Source organism: Aptenodytes forsteri, unplaced genomic scaffold (assembly GCF_000699145.1).
Source record: "Aptenodytes forsteri isolate BGI_AS27 unplaced genomic scaffold, ASM69914v1 Scaffold384, whole genome shotgun sequence".
In the NCBI taxonomy this organism is placed as follows: Eukaryota; Metazoa; Chordata; class Aves; order Sphenisciformes; family Spheniscidae; genus Aptenodytes; species Aptenodytes forsteri.
The window spans coordinates 1468807-1491541 of NW_008794952.1; the positions used below are offsets into that span (position 1 = coordinate 1468807).

A 22735-nucleotide genomic window follows, 5' to 3' on the forward strand; every position below is an offset into this window, starting at 1 on the left:
CAAACCAGCTCTCGCAAATGCCCCACTTCCCAGAGGTCTGTCTGACCTGGTTGCAGGATCTGGTTTCGAATGCGAACAAAAATGTAGACTGAAACGTCCTGTTGCCCTCTGGACCTCCAGTTTGCCCCTATGTGTTTTAAATAACTGTTTACCTTGGTTCCACCTGAACAGTTACACAAAATGAAATAAGGTTGAAATAGTCCAGGTAGCATGTGACAGCTGAGTCAAGCACAACGGTCTCTTCCAAAGTGGTATAAACCTCTTCCTAACCTGGAGAAGAAAATAAATCAGACTGATCCCAAGAAACAGCTTGTCTGCAAAATGGGAGATGCTTGCACACATCACTTGCATTGTTCATGATCTCTGTAGTCATCCATGTCCACATCTGAATCAAAGAGGGAGTTTCCAGTGTAATCTGTGTCAGGGGTTTGAGAAATACTGTTCCCTTCCTCATCAAATGTTTCTGTCCTTGAATAAAAACTGAAGTCCTGCAAAGGTGAGTAAGTCTTGCTTGCTTCGCTGCTTTCCTCAGATTCATACAGAGTGTTATCATCATCATGGTGCCATTCTGGCCAAAATTTCCTCCTTATTCTTTCACAATACATAGCAAGGTTTATCAGTTCACCTGCAACAGAGCACAACAGACTCCAGTAAATACATCCAGTCAATAATGCTCTAACTCACCTGCTGATGCAGAAACATGTTAGCACTGTTTGGAAACAAATTGTGCAGGTTCTTTCCAAAGAGGTTTCAAAATTCCAAGATCCCATCAATCCTCTTAGTGGCTCTGTTTGTAACTTTCATGTAACTTAAAACATATATTATTAACCTACATTCAACAAGAAGGGTTACACTGGAATGAACATAAGTGCATGTAGCAAAATAACTATCCCAAATTCAACCTCTACAGAAATAAATCAAGACAAGATACTAATACTGTAGGGTTTTCATAGTAAAATTTTTGCTTATTTTGCAGAAACCTGGTTTCTAAAGACAGAATTTGATCCTATATATACACAATACATTCATCAAAATACAGTGAATTTGGGTTTTCCACCACCAGATGGCAGCGTTGTCTGCAAGATCAATTCACATTTTAAAGTTTTTATATGGTCACTGGCTCACCAGCTCACCCCTAATGCTCCTAGCCTTAGTACCTTATGCCTTATGTTTATACATACATGTATGCTTAGAGTATGCTTAGAGAAGGAATTACAAAAAACTTCAAAGAACAAAGAAATAATAGCATATTAAAGGGAATAGGTATGTGAAACCTGCACTCACAATAGCATGAGTAGGTGGATGCGTACAGAGAATCATCCATACTGCTTGGGTATTTGCATCTATTGCCATCTATTTATTTTCGTTAGAGACAAACTAGTTCAACAAACATAGTAGTCCTTCTTGAAAGCCATGGACCCTTCAGAATTTTATCCATGATTCCCTAGACATCAAGGGGAAGAACTGTATAGACAATAGTTATGTCCTCATCTCAAGTATTTTTTTTCCTCAAAGTTTTAATAATGAGCAAGTCTATGCCTCCTAACTGTTGCTTTAGTAGCTCTCTCTTGCACAGAGTAGACCTACAGGTCAGATTCATTCCTTTTACACCTATTTCACATCCTTTTCCTTCTTAGCTCTTCCCATTCTTCATACTGTGTGGTTTTATTCTGAAAAGGGATGCAAAGATACTTCCACATGCCTATACCACCCCACAAGGAAAAAAAGTTAAAAAAAAGTGCGGAGGGGAGGGGTATATTGGTTTCCAATTCATGCAAAAACACAGTGACTCCAAAGTCAGGCTGGACTTTTTCCTTCCCAGCATCTTCAGTAACAGCACAGGCTGTAATTTCAGTGGGACAATAGCACTTGCAGTTCCACCATCAATGAAACTACTCAGTTCAGCAGAATTTGGCTCATGGCCGTGCTTCTGTCTTCTCATACTTTACCCAGCATTCATTCCTGAGATGCATTCAGTCTTTGCTATGTTAAACAGGGAAAAGATCAAGTACAGGAACAGAAACAATTACCACGTAGAACATTAAAGAGAAAACAAACAAGAATTTTAAGAGAAAACAACATTACAGGATACAAATGCTACATCAAAGGCAAGAACAGCCTGCAATGCAGTTGAAGTGCTGCTGCAGTCTTCAAATGTCATAGAATCATAGCATCATAGAATCATAAAATCGTTAAGGTTGGAAAAGACCTCTAAGATCATCGAGTCCAACCGTCAACCCAACACCACCAGGCCCACTAAACCATGTCCCTAAGCGCCTCGTCTACACGTCTTTTAAATACTTCCAGGGATGGGGACTCCACCACTTCCCTGGGCAGCCTCTTCCAATGTTTAACCACTCTTTCAGTAAAGACATTTTTCCTCATGTCCAATCTAAACCTCCCCTGGCACAACTTGAGGCCATTTCCTCTCATCCTATCACTAGTTACTTGGGAGAACAAGGTCCTTACAAGGTGCTCCAAGTTTAAACACGGCAAATGCCACCGACAGTTTTTCATCAGAGATCACTTAAGCTTTCCTACCTTTGATTAGTCTCTCTGGTCGAGTCCCTGGTAGTGTCCACATTGCCTGTGCCAGATGCCCGAAGACAGTGGCATCAACAGTGGAAACGTTTGGTCCCATAATGTACTTCTTGTCACCTGTAAATACAACAGCAAACATTTCTCAACTGGATGTCACTTCTCCCCAGTTAAAAAAGACAAAAATTTCCCTGATTACATCTTTAGCGTATTTTTTTTTACTGAAATCATTTAGCTGAAAAAGGTTCACTGGTTCAAAGACAGGGATTCGATGTTGAATATGGTTCAAAAGCTGTTGCTAGGGTTCAGCAGGTGAAATCCATTACTGCAGCTTCCCCTGTGCTCACCACTTCTGTAACTAGGCCAGTTACAGAGCCACCACTGGCCAAGTAACCTCCTCCACTCATCACAGCTGGCAGCGCATAACCACCACACTAGTTCTGCTGCATTTAAAGTCTTCTCTGCAGCCAGCAGGTACCTCAAAGCATGATTTTCTCCTTTGGTGCAAACCCATAATAGTTCAACCATGGTTCGGAATCATGAATGCACCTGCTGAAAGAAGCTGGTCACCCTGTATCGCTCATGCGTGCAGATCCAGTTTCAGGTTACTCATCTGACCACAAGAGAAAAAAGTCATACCCAAAGCTTTCCTCTCCCACCATTTGTTCAGGCTGAAACCAATGCACCAGTCAGACTGGCAGCGACTGCTCAGAAATGACCTGCATCTCCAGGAGGAGGACACAGCCACGGGCAGGAGTGAACAGCTCCTCTCACCCACCACCAGTGCAGTGCCCCCACCCCCAAACACTGGTTTCTACCTGGCAGGGACCAAACAGAGGCACGTCAAGCACACAGGCAGGCAAGTGAAACAGCAGCTGCTTGGGACTGGCCTGGGTCAGAGGAGGGCATGTCTGCTCCACACCACTATTCTGCTTACCTCTCTGGGCACCCCAATGCCATGATGGTCCTAAGTAGCCACCACAGCACAAACAGATGGGTAACTACCTAAGATAGGGAAGATAATCACGTTTCAAAGCCACTGTTTGCAAAAAAACATCCCGTACAAACTTGTTTCCTCATCACAGGCACAAGACCTGGAGCAAAGACCGCACATAGGGCACGCAGGTGAAACACGCGGTATTGCAGAGGTCAGGTTAGATGGTTGCACTGTCCCTGCCTTGGCCCAAAGTGCTATGAACTGTGAAATGTGGTATGTAATTGAATTCTCCAAATCCAGTTATCCCATCTCCCCAGGTCGTTCTTCCCCTGCCCAATGTAAGCTGCCTGTAATTCAGCAGGTTATTAAATGTTAGGGTTATTGAGTGAGTTTAGAAAAACTGTCCAGCAGTAAAATGCATCAAATTCCAGAGTACGGTACAACAAATGCTGTCATTCTCCTGTACTATAGTGTAGCAAAGCAGTGCTCAGGAATAACCAGTAACAATAACCTCCTCTAGCCTGTCAGATGTAATTTTAACAGTTAACCCTCCCCAGCTCTTTCATGGCTGCATCAATCTGTTGTTTGAAAACTATGTACAGGGTAAATGTCGTGTCTTTTCAGTATTTATGTGATCAGTATTCCTCAATCTCAAACACAGCTCAAAAATTGGTCCCCAAACCACAGCCATATGCCAACACTAGGAATTTAGCACCATACAACCGGGTCTGAGACTTGATCTGTAACGATATTGTGCTGGGAAGTAATACTGCCACTTCCATCTTGCTACAACTAAGGCAGGCTAGTGAGGGCTGAACCATCCCACTCTTTTGCAAACAGAGTGGCTCCTCAGGCACAACACCTGCACCTTCAGGTGCATGGAAACAAAGGGGAAGAGGAGGAAATAGAGCTGTGGTTCCATAAGACTGTACATCTGGTTTTAGGTCAGCCTGCACCACGTAACACAGCCTCCATGCACATTTCCTTCACCAGTTCCAATCCGTTCACAAAACTTCCAGTGTAACATTTTTCCAGAAGACTTTCTGACAAACCAGGTATCATCTCTCAGTATCTAGTTTTATGCCAGATTACACAGCGCCTGTCGCATCAAGGCTGCCATAGTGCTAATCATCCCAAACACCTCGCTGCATCCCCTGGCTAATCCAACAGAAATGCAATCACCTGGTCACACTGGACTTGGATCAAATTTGTACCGCCCAGAGATTTGAGAGCACACAGCTCCACTATTTACAAATGCATGCACCAGATGATTCAAAAGCAGCTACTTCAGCACCGGGTCAAGAAACCCCGGCAAGAGACAGATCTATGAAACACAGTGCTGGCAGGAGACCTGCACCCTTCCACAGCAGCACATACAGCCCACACAGGCTGCTGCAAGGCATTTCAACTAGCATTAGAGGCTCACGTTCAGGTTAGTCCCACCTCTGTGTTTCAGCTCTGAGCCCCCCTGCCCTCCACAAAACGTCAAATGCTTTTCAAAAGCTGGTTCAGGCAGCTGCTGCCCTGCAACTCCCCGCTCAAAATCCCCATTTACCCAAAAGCCTGAGGCAGGCAGACAGCTGAGAGGGCACTAAACACGTTTATGGGCACTGCTCACTTACTTGCATCTTTTAAATAATTACCAAAATGTGTATTTTTTTTTTATATATTGCTAGTTCATATGCCCAGTTCCCCTCACTTCCTTACATTACTACCAGGCAGTAGGAAACTACTACAACACAAGGAAATTACATTTGTGGTTTAAAGACGGCAGGACAGAGAGCAAGATGATACCAACAGGGCAGGCTGATCCATCATAGGAGGATTAGTTCCAATTTCCAAGTTTATAAGAGATCTGGAGGAGTCTGTTAGGGAAATAGGTACATGGGAGAAGGAAAAATTATTCTCAGAAGTGAGACAGAAAGAAAAAAAAGCACTCAAGATGTGACTGGGAATGTCAAAATGAGTGTCACAAGACCTGGCAGCCAGTTTCCCTCACTTCCTTACACTACTACCAGGCAGTAGGAAACTACTACAACACAAGGAAATTACATTTGTGGTTTAAAGACGGCAGGACAGAGAGCAAGATGATACCAACAGGGCAGGCTGATCCATCATAGGAGGATTAGTTCCAATTTCCAAGTTTATAAGAGATCTGGAGGAGTCTGTTAGGGAAATAGGTACATGGGAGAAGGAAAAATTATTCTCAGAAGTGAGACAGAAAGAAAAAAAGCACTCAAGATGTGACTGGGAATGTCAAAATGAGTGTCACAAGACCTGGCAGCTGCCAAGTTATCATTCTCTGGAAGCAGCTCTTGGAATTTAAAAGTTATTCTTGTTCCCATGTGAATGGTCTCTGTTAAAAAATGGGGAGCATTAAATTAATCTGATATGCCTGATGACTGACAGCTACAGTTTGGTATGTGCAGCTATTCTGCATGACAGGCATCCTTTTTAAGCTCTTAAGATTGCCCTCTAATTAACAGCCAAAATCCCAACTGCTTCCTCTTCTGGGAAAATACATGGGCACATACACATGGAGGGGAATCTCTCAAAGATTTTTGTGCAGGCAATAGGCTGACTGACTGCCTTCTCCTTCACGCTGTGAAACAGGAGAGTCTCCAGTCAGGCTGGAAGTCCTTATCCCACCTCCTGTCCTCATCCCAGAATACCACCTGGAGGCCACAGTTACTAGACCCAACCATAAACAGCTGGCTGGAGAAAACGTGAGCATGCTGCTGTTAATGAAAAATCAAGGCAATTGTAGAAAAGTAGACAAACACACCAATAATCAAAAGGGCAAATATAATGATTCACGTAACTGCACACTGACTAATCTGACATCCGTTTCGGAGGGGAAGATAAAAAAAAGTACAATATTCATCTGCTAATGTAGTAAAATAACAGGAATACAGCAGATGCCCATCAAGGCTTTTTGAAGTACACAAGGCACAACATTCTCATCAATAATCTGGAAGTAAAAATAAAACCCCTGCTGATAACATATGTATCATGCAATTAAAAAAAATGATATAGTGAAGAAAATACCTTATCCTTGAGGATTTCCAGTGATTTTTCCCCATCAAAAACAAAAGTAAGAGACTGATTATAGCCTTTACCTTCACAAGGGCATGACCCAGGCCACCCAAGGAGGAAGGAAAAACTAGGAGGAGCATCTGCCTGAAGGCTGGAATCGGACAAACTTCGATTTGAAACAGGTCAGATTTTTATGGTGATTAACATCTGCCACCAATTACTAATGAAAGTGGTGGCACCTCCACCTGCTGAAATCTCATAATTAAAACTGGATGCCTTTTAGAAAGACACACTTCAGCCAGAAAAAAGACACAGGCCTCAAGACAGCAACCAAGCAGTTTGATTCAGAGATCTGTCTAGGTGATTTAATGATCTCTTTGAACTGAAAACTTTACAAATCTGAGTGTCAGTATAGACTCAGAGACAGAAGGATGCAGACTTCAAATAAGCAAACCAAGAGACTTTTACAGATACTCGGGAACATGTTCCAGTTTTCTCTTGAAGGCTACGTCTACTCTTGGCAGACAGGGATGACTTTAGCACAAACACATCCACTGCTGCTCCGTCCAGCCTGCCAGCGTTGTCTAGCCAGAACCAGGAGGCTCTGCTGAGCTCCCAGGTCATAAGGTTGAACTTACTTGCTCCAGCCCCCGACCCAACCCCATTCCTCTCTGCAACATACATGGAGCCACGCAGTGCCAACCTCAAGGCTACGGCAACAGTAGTCCCACAGTTGAGGGCACCTTGAGCTGGCCACGGCTCTGCAGCGGATGTGCCCACACTTCTTCTTCTAAAATGAGCTGCTCCCTCCCTTCCTCCCCAGAAAGAAAAGGGACCTCTTAAGCTCCACATTCAGGTTTTCTTTGAAGAGGCACTAGAATAGGTAACTTTTTGTTAACAAACAAAATGCAGCATGAGAAAGCGTTGACAGAAGAGGTGCTGTCAAAAAATATCCCCCTTGCCCATTGTGCCCATGCATCACATGTCTTTTTTCCACCTTGCTCCCAATCCAGCAACTCGGCAGGTTTGTTTCAGAAACCAAAGTTACAGAAAACTCTACACAGCCCCACCAAGGTCATCTGCAAATATCTTCCTTTCCAAAACACCTTGGAAGTCCAGAAGCATCTCCCTTCCCTTTCTCAGCAAGCACTCAGCTTCTGCTTTCTGCTGGGCTCTCCTCACCTTGCTCCCTCCATCCACTCCACACTTACCTATTTAGAGCATGTGCAGTATGTCCTCCCTCCGGAGCACAGGGCATGGAGGCATCCCTCCTGCCCTCCACTCAGCCACCTCTTTAAAGCGATCGTAACAGGGAACAAAGCAGCCACACAGGTGCTATCTCTCTTGATTCCTTGCACAAGAGAGACACAAGCTCAAGGGAAGCAATAATCTGTCCCAAACCAATTCCTCAAAATGCAGATTTTACACAGAAGCACAATATGGTTAGCTCTCAGCAGACTGCAGGCAAGAAGCACAGTGTAGACAGCTCCAGTGCAGATTTCAGCTTGAGCTACACAACAGAAATGAGGCTCATGTGATTCTAGCTAAGTGAGATCAACCTTAAGACTAACCCTATGGGATCCATCCATGACAACCAAGAAGCCTAAAACCACCTATTTTGACAACACAGATCCATCTCCTACTAGCAGCTTTGAATAAAGGCGCTAACACCAACCAAATACAACAAAGTCCAGCTCATCAAAATAACATCTGCAAAGGGTTTTCAAATGGCAGCCTCATAACGATCTATCAAACAGCCATGAGTCCCATGAAAAAAAAATGAGACACCCCCCCCAAAATAAGAGATTTCATTTGCAGAACTAAACACTACATTTTCCTAAATCCACATAGCAAAATGCTCTTCCAAAATCGCAGGCCACGTTCTGCTCCTCTAGATACACATACCCAGTACTCAGAGAAGAAAGCCGCTTACCCCTCTAGAGACGCAATTTGGTAGCAAACAGCGGGGAAAGAAACACTGTCCCTGCCAGAGCAAGGACGGCACTGAATGACAGCAGCAGCGTGGACTCTACCTACTGGCAAAATGAGATTATTTGTGTACACAATCAAGCTGCCAGGAAGTACTCGCAGTCGATTTCATCCTGTGGACAGTAGGCTGTGAACAAAGAGAACGCGCGTAACTCGCTGTACGTTACCCAGGAGGCCTGCTAGAGTCCGCATGTCCTTCTCCATCAGCGTGTACATCTCCTCCTCCGAGAAGCGGCCAATGCCATGGCCGTACATTTCCCGCTTCACGATCCCTTTGGTCAGATGACAGAGGATCCACTTCAGCAAGTCACTGAAGGGGCCAAAAAGTGAAACCATCTTTTGCGTCTCGTGAAGATTTTCCACCCACTGGCAATAAGCTAAAGTCCTAGAAGGATGCGAAAATAAGTTATAGCGGTGCAATACCTAGACAGCCCATCACCGCCCTGCAAAGGCTTGCACAAAGGTTAGGCAGCGAGTATTCTTAACACTGGGTGCTCACTGCCCTGATGGAAAAGTAGTTTCCAGTAAAGAGTAGACCCTGATGCAACTCAAGAGTGACAGCAGAAAAAACTGACTTTGCAATACTTACGCAGACTGCCCAGCGCTTATTCTCTCAGTAAATCGTGACTCACTTCAAGAGAAAATGAGATTCACATTGAAATATAAAATAAAAGCTGCAGAATTCTGCTAAACTCGCATAACAAAATGCAGTGCCAAAAGGGCCAAAAGGATTTATTAGCTAAAGATGATTGACTGCACAGACCTGGGGAAAACAAACGACAACAAAACAGCCAGCAAAGAAACCAATCTTTCCCACCAACCTGTTCTACTTGTTTTCTATACTCCTGAAACTTAGCCAAGCAGTAACTTTGCCCCAACACAAATATTGTAGCAGTCATTTTTCAGAAGATCTCTGCTCCCCTCAGAAACTAACGACGACACAATCCTTTAAAAATAAAATTTAAAAAATGAAGAGGTGGTGGTTATTGGGTTAGTTTTCTCCTGTATTTTTTCCTCTCTTCAAAATGTTGATTTTATGAGAGAGGCATTTCTAAAGGACTCTGTTGTACTTCGGGCTGTATTTCAGCTTTATTGAATGGCAAATATATTATTTTGAAAGGTCTTTTTATAAAAAATTGTCTTACCAGCTGAAATTTTTGTTTCCTACATGAATTTTTGTTCTTTACTAATATTGTAGGCAAACAAAAAATTGATTTGTTGCTGTCGCTACTCAAGAAACTTATGAAAAAAGAAACATTAACTTTTTTAATGTCTAGCATCTTCTGACATTACGAAGAAACCAAAAAGACCATATGACTTTTGTCACCAAGTTCAAGGGATGTTGGAAAAAGGGCTAAAGACACCTCAAAGTAGACATGACAAACATATGAAGCCAACAGGCTCTCAGACACGCAGGGAGTTGATACCCATATTCCAATTATGTTTGTAGCAATTTCCAAACTGAAAAATCTGAAATGGATTTACATATTTGAGATAGTATGAAAATAGGCTCATGGAGACGAGATAAACTAGTGAAGCTACATCGAAAAGTTGAAATATCGGAAGTTGCAAAGTCATGTACACAATTATATTAAATATTAACTTAATAATCAAATGTTTCCATTTCCAATATGATCAGAACTCCATTTTTTTAGTTTAGAATATGACTTCAGTTTTATCGTTGTACATATTTCTAACTGCACATAATTTCCTTAGCGCTGATATGGATCGCCCAATTCAAGAAAGAAAAAAAAACACCAAAGCAGTATCTCCTGGAGAACTCCTGTGAATTTTTTTTTTTAAATGTACATTTTATCAAACTCCTGTATGTCATGAACAGAAGTTGAATTCAGCAGTACCATCAGGGAACAACTACATTTACACCACGAAAATGTTCTAATCTAAGTTTCCACAGATTCTTTACTTGAATTACTATAACATGAGGTAAAAGGAGAATACTTGGTGTAACAGCTGGGGGAAAAAAAAATCCACTTACAGCTCAAATTTAGAATGCTCCCAAAAGAGCAGGTGAAAGGCATTTTAATTCTATTAAAAATTGTCCACTGCAGGGCAATGCCTTCTGCTCAAATTGATTTCATTAAAGTCAGTAACAGTGAGGCATGTGCAGGTTTTGCTGCAAATGCATGAACAGCGAAGAACAAAAATGCACCTGCTATGTTTCTGATGGCTTTTATCCTCAACAGATTTCTCCACAACCTCTTGCACTGTACTAATATGACAAAAGCATCCCACTGGCGTTTCACATGCTTCAGTACCACTCTTCAAACGGGGGTGTTCTGCACAATCCTTGTTTTTCAAAATGGATGGATCAACTCAAGTCATTGGGCTGGTTTCAGCACAGCAGAGTTTGAAACAAAGCCAGATTTAGCAAGAGGCACCAGCACAAAAAGGGGAACATGAAGCCAGCAAGCACAGGAGTAAAGAGTTACTGAAATTCCAGAAGTATTAACTTTGGCTAGAAGATGTGGTACAAGGCTGCCTTGTTGCAGGAACAAAGGTAAAACAGGATTTAAGAAGGATGGAAAGAAGACTGGGCTGAAAGCATAAGGGCGCTCCACAGAGCAGAACGTTTCAGTAGTCGTGTTTCACGGGCCTGGGAGAGGACAATGTCCCTTGGGCACGTACAGATCTGAATGGGAAGAAAAATGCCGGTCACGATGTAAACACTGGGAAATAATTACAAATACTATCTATATCTGTAAGTTATTATTTATTGCTTGAATAAGCTAAGAAAAACCTGCTCTCTGAGAGCACTACTGCGTGTCTCGCTGCAAAGACCCTCCTTCCCCAGCATGGACCTGACCAGCTTCACCCGGCAACACAACTTAGTTGCTTTAGGACAACAGGCCTGGCCACGGAGAGGGACAACAAGAAAAAGAAGCCAAAACAAAACAGAAGAAGAAGAAGAGAGGAGACTCTGCTGCAGCATTTTTTAAAAGTCACCCCAGTCACACAAGACTAACTTGGCCCTATGGACTTGCCATCACTATTGTTCACTCCAACCACACCAGCGAGCTGGCACCGCACCAAGAATGATCAACCACGTCCAGGATGGCTTTAATTTCATGAGACAGGATGAACAAGGTTTCCCACAGAGCTAATTAGCCTATACTTTAAAGCAAAAATACATTTCCCTAGCACTCACTTGCTCTGGGGCAGAAGGTCTTTGGGTCTGGAAGAGGCAGAGATCAGATGAAGTGTTTGACAATCAGGACAGCAACGCAGGAAGAGCAGAACTGCACAGGATTTAGGTAATCCTGCTTCGGCTAAACTGTCAAGCACAATTTTAGACATCTGCTTGTCACTTTGACTGAGTAAAGTTGTCACATGTCCCAAGTCTCAAATTTACATGGTCAATGAAGGCAGCTAAACAGACAACCAAAGAGTTTACTCCTAAAATTTTATGGTTCTGAGCACGCAAAAGCAAAGAAAAAAGCAGGCTCAGATTCAGAGAGACAGTTAAAAGCACTTTTAAAACTGGCTTTACAAGCACTTTGTTAAAATAATTCTATTCGAAGGTTCATTAATCTGTGCTTCCTATCAAAACATGCTCCTCTGCATTTAATCCCACCCATCATCCCTCTGCTCAGACTACATTACTAGAGTATTATCAACATTACAAAAGGTTAGAAAATGCCAGAAATCAGGTAGTCTACATAACCTACTTCAGCATAACTATACATTTTAAACTACAGTTAGTGTTTATAGGATGACATAATTATTTTAAATATTGGCCTGAACTGAGCCTTTTGGGAAACATTAACATTCCCATTTGTGCCAGCACACCTGTACAAATCTTAGAGTATAAATAAAACAATAATGCGTTAAAGAGCAATGCTGCGGGGGTAAAGCAAATCTGAAGTCTAAATGTAACAGCAGCTTTGGCCTCAATGCATAAATCAGGAGAGGAGATGGAAAAAGTGACTCATCAACAGCGGCTTGCCTGATTATCCCTAAACTGTCTGAACATCAAGGCAAGGGGGAGGTGTTCACAAGGATGTGAACTGGGGGTTATTTTTCCTATGTGAACCTGTGCAGAGTGGAATTTCTTGATATACAAAAGGATTATAACAAATTCATTCCGCAATCAGCTGCAGAAACACCACCTGCTGTGCGCCGTCCCAGAGCGACCGGCTGCCAGTGGCATTGAAGCCTCATCATTGTTAATAGCAGGAGAGACGTCACTCTTATAATTGGCTTGATGTATTTAAACATATTTATATTATAAACATATTTTATGTTTAATACAAGGCAAGTCTGAATACCGACCAAAGTCAAGATTCATTTGTATTCTCATACCATGCTTTTCCTGTACTTCAAGCACTCATCACATATGTGATGTTTACATTGTCTTCTTGGAAGACGAAGCGAGAAATTAGTTGAATATGTATGTGTGTATACACACACACTTATAAATCACTAAGATTGTGTTTGACAATACAGCTAAACCAAGCTAATGGGTTAGATGCTGCATATTCAAAGGCTTTAGGTTCTCTCTAAGCACATTAGTGTCGCCAACCTGAGATCCCTCTCCTGAGATTAAAGTGCCAGAAAGCACCTCGCAGCCACTGCTAGCCCTCCAGGCACCAGGAGCTGCCTGGTTTGAATGCCAGCAGTGCCATCAAGCCAAGCGAGCCAGTGCCAGAAGGACATGAGAATCTGACATCCTCCAGCCCGTCTTACACAGGGGTCCGATCCCATGAACGTGCTGCAGATACACCAAAAACTCAACGCATCCTGAAGATGGCTGTGGGTGCCCCGCTGGTTTCTGAGGGCCCACAGGTCACTGCAGGCAGTGGAGGCGACCCAGGGCAAGCCTTCAGCAGATGACAGAGGTCTGCACCAGATCCAGGACCTGGGGCAAGAGCCACAAAATTGGTCCGCTCCCATCTCCTCCCTTCTGACTCAGCCCAACACCCATTCAGGTCAGCAGGCTTTTTTTCTTTTGCCGATTTAAACGCAGCAAAAGCCTAATAGTTACAGCATTCTCCAGGGGCAGGAGCTCCAGTGCCAGCTCCAAATCAGTCTTGTGCATCTCGGAGATGTGCTCTAACACCAGCACTAAAATAGGTACGCTTACTCGCTTGCTGTCTTTTAGCCTGACCCCTGCCAGACATCGCAGCCTGGGGCAGAGGCAGGGTGTCTGGAGGCTGAGGTTCACAACAGCCCTGCATTGCTCTCAACTCCAGCCAGAGCAGCAATTCTCACCTGTAAGAGGCACTAATTTGTGAAGATGAGCAATTACCTTGGCAAAAGTAAAACAGTTCAGGAGGAGAAGCTGAGCACCCACCAGGATTAGCTCCATCCAGAGACAGCACACCACAGGATGTACTTTGCTTCTTTGTTCGATCAATGTACTACAGTATCACTTATTTATGATGAAGCTACTTTGCATGCTGCTGGCAATGAAACAGTATGAATCACATTTAATATCACTGCTTTGGAGGCTTGATTTTATAAACCTTATCCCGCAGAAAGGCGATCGCTGTTACAAATTCCTCATCGTGGGACCTGAGGACACCATGAACAAACCCTAAGCTTCTGGTGGGAAGCAGACAGGTTCAAGGTCCGATGTGAAGGGATCCCACAACCACAGATGCAATGCTGTCAGGGAGAAAGGTGGTCCTACACAGCTAAAGCCTGATTTTATTTTAGTGTAACTATAGGATGGTCAAAGTTGTTATCCAGGAATTACAGCAGTACAACAGTGATGCCTCATAGCTCAGGCTTTGCCTGGTACAGAGAACTGGCATGGTGTAACCTCACCAACATAGCAAGCCTCTGGTACAGCCACACAGCAGGGACATACAGTAAGACTTACAGTTGGATGTTTTACTACACTGCAGCAAAAATACATGCCTTAGAGAAACTCAACTGTGTGACTAAACAGGAAAGGCAACGGGGATATACAGCCAGGCATGCACATCTCTATTCTTACTTGGTCTAGCTTTGTCCACCCATTTCAGTGCCACCCCCCTGGGTCAGCACCTGAATTTGCAATACCTGTTCCCTATGCTCCCCTGTGTCATGCCCAGCAGTGCTGAGTCAGCTCAGAGGAAGCCTGGATGGACAGACAACAGCTTCACAGAGGAAAGCGCAATTTGTAGTTGAGACACAACAGCAGTATAAGTTTGTCATCAGTAATGTTACATTTAAAGCAGTTAAGTCTACAGACCTTGAACCAACCGACACTAAGGCAAGGAGATGGAGCATTAGGGGATTAAAAGGCCTCATCTTCCCTTTGGCAGCTATAATAATTGAGAGGGGAAAAATGAACAAAAAAAAAAGCTACATAGGCAGGCTACTTAGAATCATAGAAACATTAAGGTTGGAAAAGACCTCTAAGATCATCGAGTCCAACCGTCAACCCAACACCACCAGGCCCACTAAACCATGTCCCTAAGCGCCTCGTCTACACGTCTTTTAAATACTTCCAGGGATGGGGACTCCACCACTTCCCTGGGCAGCCTCTTCCAATGTTTAACCACTCTTTCAGTAAAGACATTTTTCCTCATGTCCAATCTAAACCTCCCCTGGCGCAACTTGAGGCCATTTCCTCTCATCTTATCACTGGTTACTTGGGAGAAGAGACCGACACCCACCTCGCTACAACCTCCTTTCAGGTAGTTGTAGAGGGCGATGAGGTCTCCCCCCAGCCTCCTTTTCTCCAGGCTAAACAACCCCAGTTCCCTCAGCCGCTCCTCATAAGACTTGTTCTCCAGACCCTTCACCAGCTTCGTTGCCCTTCTTGAGTCAGATTTTTGAAGCTACAGCACTGCAGATGGGTATAACTGGTGAAGGTCACACTTCTTGGAAGGCAGGAATTACACTTCTAAACCATATCATTTAAATCTGCATACTGAATGCTAAAATTGTTCCCAGGAAACACTAAAAATTATCTGAAGAACTATATGTACACACGTTGCTGCTCATCTTCAATCACAAGGTAAAAGAAAAAGCAGGTTAATGCATTCAATTTAAATCACACGTTGTTCTGAAGAAAAAAAAGTGCAACATGAATGCAAGACTTCGTACAGCAAGGATTTAAACGCATTTGCTTTAGAAAGCAAACTATTGGGAAGAAGCCTTGTGCCTGCTGAGGCAGCCAATGTAGCATCCAAGATGCCATGTCCACCTGCTACTTCTATGAATCCAGACTGGAAAGGGCACTTAAAAAGGACTGAAATGTAAAGTGGGGGGCAAGTCACAGGTATTATTTTCAAAGGTGTCAGTAAAATGCATAAAGTACCAGCAAGGTTATATTTATGTTTTCTATTCATAGACATACTTCAGCTTCTCAGGATACTGTGACTAATACTGTATCCTATCAACTGGCAGTGTTGTCACAATACATATTAAGAGGAGTATCCTGTGTTACAGGAAAGGCAATAATCCATATTGTAATTGCACACCCAGATAATTAAAATCAGTAACTGTAAGAAAACAATATTCTAGATTTACTATGAACACTGGATTTGTTCCCCTGCCAAATGTATTCAGCCATCTGAATACATTTCAGATGTATTCAGCCCCCAAACCACAAATGTATTCAGCCATCTTGATTTTTTGCTCTTTATTAACAAGGCTGTTTCTATACGGAGGTCACGTGAAACAGGACAGAGGAAGAGCCCACTGCTGCTCCCTTCTGCAAAGCTGCAGACAAAGGGCCTGACTCCTTACCTGGCTTACACAGCATGACAACTTTTCAGGGGAATTACCCCCGGCTCATACTAGCATACGCAGAAAGAAGCAGCAGTTTTCTAGGGTGAAGAGAGTTGTGAAATTAATAATTGGGTACCCAAGCTTTCTGCAAGAGAAAATAAGCATTCACGTCCAGGCACGAGTGCAGGGGCAGATCTGACAGCACAAGAATGCAGCCAGCTTTGCCATGCAAGCTTACCAGTAGAAGTGCTCCTCCACCATTTTTGTCACAGCTCTGGAAACAGCTCTTTCGTGCGGACCAAGGTGTTTATTTAAATTCACTCCAAGTTTCTCTTCCAAAAAGTCAATAATGAACTCAGTGCCAGATACTTTCTTGTGATTGTATTCAATCCAAGGCATTTTCCCTTGAGGGGAAAGTTTTCCATCAAAATAGTTCTAAGAAGGAAAAAAGGCAAGTAAACAAACAAACATACAGGCAAAAAAGGCCCTTCAGGTTCTGTTTCAATGAGAATAAAGCTTTTAAACTATTTTTCTGTGTTTTTAAAGGCAACATTATCCAACAAACTTTTCTTTTTAAATTAATACTCTAGACTAGTGGTAGCTCTTCAATCAGAGCAACAGCTTTACCAGACATGACAATTCAGATAAAATTATTTCCAGGTCCTGCAAGGTGTTACACACTTTTATGTTGGATGCCACATGGTGTTAATATTATTTAAGTATCCAGGCTATTTAAGGGATTGGAGATGCTCAGATCTCCCAGAAGACTGGGTTCATTATTCTAAACAAGTTTTTAATCACAAGACTGACACCTAAATTTGGCTCTCGCACAGAGCAGCACTTTTCACATTAGAAGTACTTTTATAAAGATTAATTCACTACCTATCTCAGATAGTTGCATGACCTCCAAGGATAAAACACACACAATCACAAGCGTGTAATGAAAGGCGTATCATTCCTTCACTGAGCAGGAGGGAAATCTGCCTTTACATATGCTTCTGCAACTTCATAACTTAGAAATCTCATACATTTACAGACACACTTGTTACAATTGGGTCTCCAAGAGCCCAGCACCGATACAGCACTAGTGCATCACTGAATACTGGTATATCTGCTCAGCATAGCACTCATGCAAAAGTAGCAATGTATCTTCCCCATTTTACAGTTGGAGAAGGTGAAACAGAGATTAGAGAATTTATGTCTCATCTGGCAAACACGAGAGGAATTGCTGGCTTTCAAAACGTGATCAGACATTTGACTTCAACTCTCTCTTACTTCTGAAGGTAGAGACACAAGGCAGAGCTTTCTTCTTTTCTTGTGATGCCCATCCTCACGTCCTGTTATTTACTGAATGAAAAATCCTAGCTCAGAAAGCTGAATCATAAAGGCTCACAATAAAAGCTCTGCACTCAGTCTCTGGCAGTCACTCTAAGCATCTCGGGATCTAGCTCCTAATTGCTGGAGATTTAGGGTTAGCAGTTCTGGACTGACCTGTTTGGGTCTCAAGCATTTAACCTTCTTGAATCCACTAAAGATGGATTAAGGTCCTCTCGCAGCAAGGAGCGTACACCACAACGTGCCTCCAGCTCAGTCTGAGAGCACAGCATCCTGGCTACCGCTCAAAACGCGGATGTGCAATGCACTACAAACGCGCGGCCATTCCCGGAGGCTCTTCCCTTGTGGATGAAAACAGACGAAACGGGTAACGCTGCTGGGAAAACAATGCCTTCTGGCTGTAGCCTTTTCTGGGATTTCTGCCCAAACAAATAGCACGGTAGGGACACCAGATTATGTAATGTCTCATCTACTGCATCCCTGCGTGGGTGAATGAAGCAACTGAATCCACCCCACTTGAACGTGTGGGTGACGTGGGGGTTATTACCTCTGGTCCATGGGAGAAACTCTAAAACTACTGAAACTGAAAGGAGAGCACTGCCCCATCCTTCCACCTTCCAGACCTTTCCTTCATCAAAAAAGCTCTTTCAGAACTCAAACTGATAGGTTTCCCTAATTTTTCATTATGAATTTACTACAGAATCATAAGCTTTTTCTGGAACTACATAGCGTGTCTATATGGCACTGAGCATTGCTGGCTTAATCTTTGTTAAGCCCTTTCAGTATGAGGTTTCCCTTCTTGTGCCCGAACACTGATGTTTTGCAGAAGCTACTAGACTTGAAGATGTGTTTATTACATATTGCTTTTACTGTAGTCCATATCATTTGCAACCCAGAAAAAAAATCTTATCATTCAACTGCACATTTCTTCAAGCACATATATATATAATATATATAAATACATTGCATAAAAACTTGTTAGTACTGCATTAATATTACACTCTCAAAAACACAAATGAGAGCTAAAGTTCTTACAGGAAAGTTGGTTTACCTAAACTTAAAAAAGCCTTCTCTGGATTTGCATGTTTCATTACACACAGTTTATCAAACAAAATAGGAAACATCTTTCAATGACCTGAAAAAACCTTAGTCTTTTGACAAATCTGTTATACTGTTCTTGCGTCCACTGTTCTCAAACGGGTATTTTTAGGCTTGAAAGCTCGGTATCGTTATGGCTCCTACTAATTGCCATCAAATATTTATCAATTTTCCACTTAAAAATTGTTCCAGCTGCAAAGCAGGGAAAAGCTATGGTATTATCATTAAAAAAACCAAAAACAACCAAATAAAATATCCCCTCATACCTCACAGTACATTTAACTGAACTGCAGCCTGCAAAGCAACAATAACAAGAGCTCCCCAGAACCTCATTTATAGAGGAATTTACAAACAGAATGGCATAGGGCACTTCTGGGGTAATTTTATAGTACTATCCAGAAGAAATTAGGTTCCACATTTTCAATTACTGCTGCTTATGCTTTTACTTCTACTCATGTCTCTTCCCAAGGAGGCTACCATCTTCACAGACCTGGCATGAAAACAGCACGTTTCTGCTGTGCTAATTACTTATCAGATTACATAAATACTCAGCTCTTCATATTCGTGAGGGCATCAAGGAACACCCAAAAGATCTCCACAAGCACCCAGAATAGGCTCTTTCAAAGCAAGCTTTATCAAGAAAAGCATCAAACATTTTGAAAAAACAGCTAGGTACTATGACAGCGCAGCCAGGGTAGGGCTACCTGAATTATTTTTGATGGAGAACTCGCACCTAGAAAGGCAGCTTCAAGAAAACATAAGCACATTACAAGAGCGCATCTGTTGGGAGAAATTCAGATGAGAGTAAGGTAGGAATGTGTCACCCAATTCCACTTCTCACGTGCCATTAAGGCATGTTGTGTAAAACACAGCATGTTATTCAATAGTCTGATGCACTATAATAAAGTATAAACACAAGGAATCAAAAGAGTAAAAAGTCTGACCACCCCGCTGCCTTCTCTTCACCCCATTTCACAACCCTCCCTTCAAAGCAGCCCCTTCCCGGGAAGGTGATGACCACAGCAAGTCTCAGGAGGCGAGCCCCGGCACCAGGTGCCGCCTGGTGTGCCATCGCTTCTCCATCACGGCAGGCACTAGTGCACAGGGAAGCGAGGCGTTTCCTCCTGCATCTGGCCGTACCCCCCCTACACACCCACCCTGCTGCCTGCCGGGGGCAGGGGCCCATCGGATGTCTCTGTCACCTACAGTGTCCTACAAGTAACACATCCACAGGGGAACAAAATAAAAGTCTCCAGGTAGTCTGAGTACAGGAAACTTCATAACTCCAGCTGAGAACGGTGCTGCCTGCTGGCTCCCCTCCTGCTATCTCCTGTTCCTCTACCGCTTAATCCCACAGCAGCATCTGTACCTTCCTCCACCTGCCAGAGCCGAACGCAGCACCATACTCCTAACACAAGGACAGAAACAGAATCTGCCTCTTCTGGAAAAAAAGCTAAGCTGGTAAGCTTAGCCCCACCAAACTTCCCTCTAAAACCCTACAAAGGGTCGGTAACCCCACAAACACCTTAAGCCCATATAAGCCAGCATGGCTAAAAGCAGCAACCTGGCATTCCCAGCACCCACAGGACCCATTCCTGCTCCTGCAGCGTGGCACGTGGAGCACATGGGGAACTGAGCTGGATTAAAACCAAATAAACTAAACCTTCATGGCTCCAGCTAGGCCAGCTCCGGCCCAGCCTGATCTGGCACAGAAAACCACGTGCAGGAAGGGACAAGAGGGAGCCGCTGAAGGCAGGAGTGTTGCTTTTGGTGGTCCTGCTGACCTATGTCAGCTTAGTGTGCTCACAGCTAGCGAGTAGGGATATAGAGATGCAATACCAAAAAGCAATGCTGACCTTCAGTACAGAAAATAAAGAGGGGACGATAACCCTCTGTAAATCCCTCTCTCTGAAAAGCTGGGTGACTCAATTCTACCCAGCATGAGCTGTCTAAATGACTCCATCCTGAACCACACAAATGCGCAGTGTTATCTTTTAGAAGTGACCATATCCTGTGACAACCATGTTTTATACTGCAGCTTTCTTTAACTACTCTCCACCAGAGCAACTTTGATCCTCGCAAACCTCTGAACTGCATCAACTGCCGTTAGAAAGAAAACAGATCTCATCAAAACAGTTCTCCCTTCAAACGTGCAATTTCTACCCAAATTACTCTGGGTGGAAAAGCAATGTGCACTAAGTCCTCCTGCTCCAGCCACACATTCAAACTTCAGTATCTTGCAGGTTCTGTAAACCTAAGTGAGGAAAATACATCCCACAGGATGGAAATCTCCCTCTTTAATGCTCTGAAGTATCTGATTCAAATACCATTAAATCTCAAGATAATGAACATTAGTACATTTTGCTTAAGTCTTTAAAAGCCTGAGTTTAATGAGGTTTTCTTTCACTTCTGATGTAAAAGAGTTTAATCGCATACAATGCTGAATGAGTATCAACCACAAATGCATAAAAAAAAATAAAGTTGTAATATGGTTGTTTTTCCTCTGTAAAACACTGGACATAAACGAAACATTCTTCCTAACACCTTGGTATGCAGCAGAAAAAAGTGACTTGAACCCACATGGGGTGAGCGTGCAACTTACCCACAGCTCTGCCTCTTTGAGACAAAGTGAGATGCCAAATTTACATCACTTGGGAAAAAAAAAGATAAAAAAAACCCAGAGACATTTCTCCTACCCAACATCCTCATTACATTTATCACCACTGTTGTATCATCTTAAATGCACTCAATGCTTTACACAAACAGAAAAGAAACCCATCCCGTGTTTCAAAGAGCTTGCATGCTGTACAGCTTGCCGACACCGCAACGAGGCGCGCGCCAGACTCACGGCGTCACAACGAAACCTTGACGCTAACAGGCGAGACTGCTAGATTCAAATTTCTGCTCTCCTGCCTTTCATTCACTGGAGTAGCTCGGGCTTCGGGCTTCGCTGAAACCTTGATGCTAACAAGCGAGACTGCTAGATTCAAATTTCTGCTCTCCTGCCTTTCATTCACTGGAGTAGCTCGGGCTTCGTCCCCTGCGGGAAGATGGCATGGGATGCACCCAACCACAATTAAGGAGCAGTATCCACGACCTCTAAAAGCAATTCTGTCTTCCTTCACTGGAGGGGAAGCACCGGCGATGGGAGGTGAAGCAAAAGGCAAGCACGTCTTCCCAGGTGAGCACCAGAAAGAAACCCTCCAGGAAAATAAGAAGCTGCAGCTGCCTAATCTTGATCTTTTTAGCATGGTGAAATTCAAAGACCAAATAATGTTACGCTTTAGTTTTGGGGTGTTATTTAGCATTATATAAACTCCAGACTACTCTCCCACTTCAGCATTTCCAGCCAAGTTAGCTTCCAACATTCATTTAGCTTTGCCAATTAAATCTAGAGCTGTTCCAGACCAATGTTATTCAAGTCATATCTTTAAAGGTTATACACCAAATTTAACCGGAGACGTAAAAGTGTCGGTGTACCCACCTAGTTTGTAGGTGTATGTTTACATCTCCCCGGGTGAGACAGATTGGGGGGGAGGAGAGACGGGATGCCTATTTGCCATTTCATGCAATTATAGCGAGCTGCAATGTAAAGGAAAACTGCACAATGTACCTGGTAGGGCAAATCAGCCATCCTCAAGTAAGTTTCCATTTTCAGACAGAACGGAGATAAGCTTGGAACACCATTGTTAGGCCTTGAAAACTGATGCAGTATGATAGCATCTTTCGAATCGAGCTCTTGCTCTTTCCTGTCAAAACCAGAACAGAAATTAAAAAAAAACCAAAAATCGTACAGGCACATGATCCATCAGTGCATTAAATACACAAAGGAGAAATCCTGGCCGAGGCAACACACACATCCTCCCTTCATGGACTACCGCAGGTTTTCGATGCACGGCATCCAGAGCCAGTGAGAAGCACTCAGGCCGCCGTGGCAGGCAGCAGGCTTGGCTCACCCTGCACCACAGGCAGCCCAGAGCAGGCAGAGCCCTACGCAGCGCCAGCACGGGGGCCGCCAGCCCCCGCGGCCGCCCTGGGCCACCTGTGGAGGCGGGCGCAGGGCACCTCTTCAGAGCCGCCTCCTGCCCTGCTGCAAATGGCAAATAGGAAGAAAAAAGG

The 22735-nt window shown here is 43.5% G+C and overlaps 1 protein-coding gene across 1 annotated transcript; it reads right to left on the reverse strand.

Annotated features, from left to right (window-relative positions):
• Positions 1–341: 341 nt before the first annotated feature.
• FAXC (failed axon connections homolog) lies at positions 342–22283 on the reverse strand. Its single transcript, XM_019471053.1, has 5 exons — positions 22230–22283; positions 16422–16618; positions 8668–8885; positions 2542–2658; positions 342–625 (listed from the first exon to the last, which is right to left on the reverse strand). The coding sequence occupies exons 1-5, from the start codon at positions 22266–22268 to the stop codon at positions 342–344; spliced, it is 855 nt and encodes a 284-aa protein (XP_019326598.1). The 5' UTR covers positions 22269–22283.
• Between the last annotated feature and the right edge of the window lie 452 nt (positions 22284–22735).

Excerpts from the sequence above, each read along its gene's own strand:
- FAXC (XM_019471053.1), bottom strand. The coding sequence starts at position 22,268 with ATGGAAACTTACTTGAGGATGGCTGATTTGCCCTACCAG. Across the intron at positions 8,886-16,421 it reads GTGGAGGAGCACTTCTACTG|GACTTTAGCTTATTGCCAGT; the intron begins GTAAGCTTGCAT and ends GCATCCTTCTAG. Across the intron at positions 2,659-8,667 it reads GACTCTAGCAGGCCTCCTGG|GTGACAAGAAGTACATTATG; the intron begins GTAACGTACAGC and ends TTGTATTTACAG.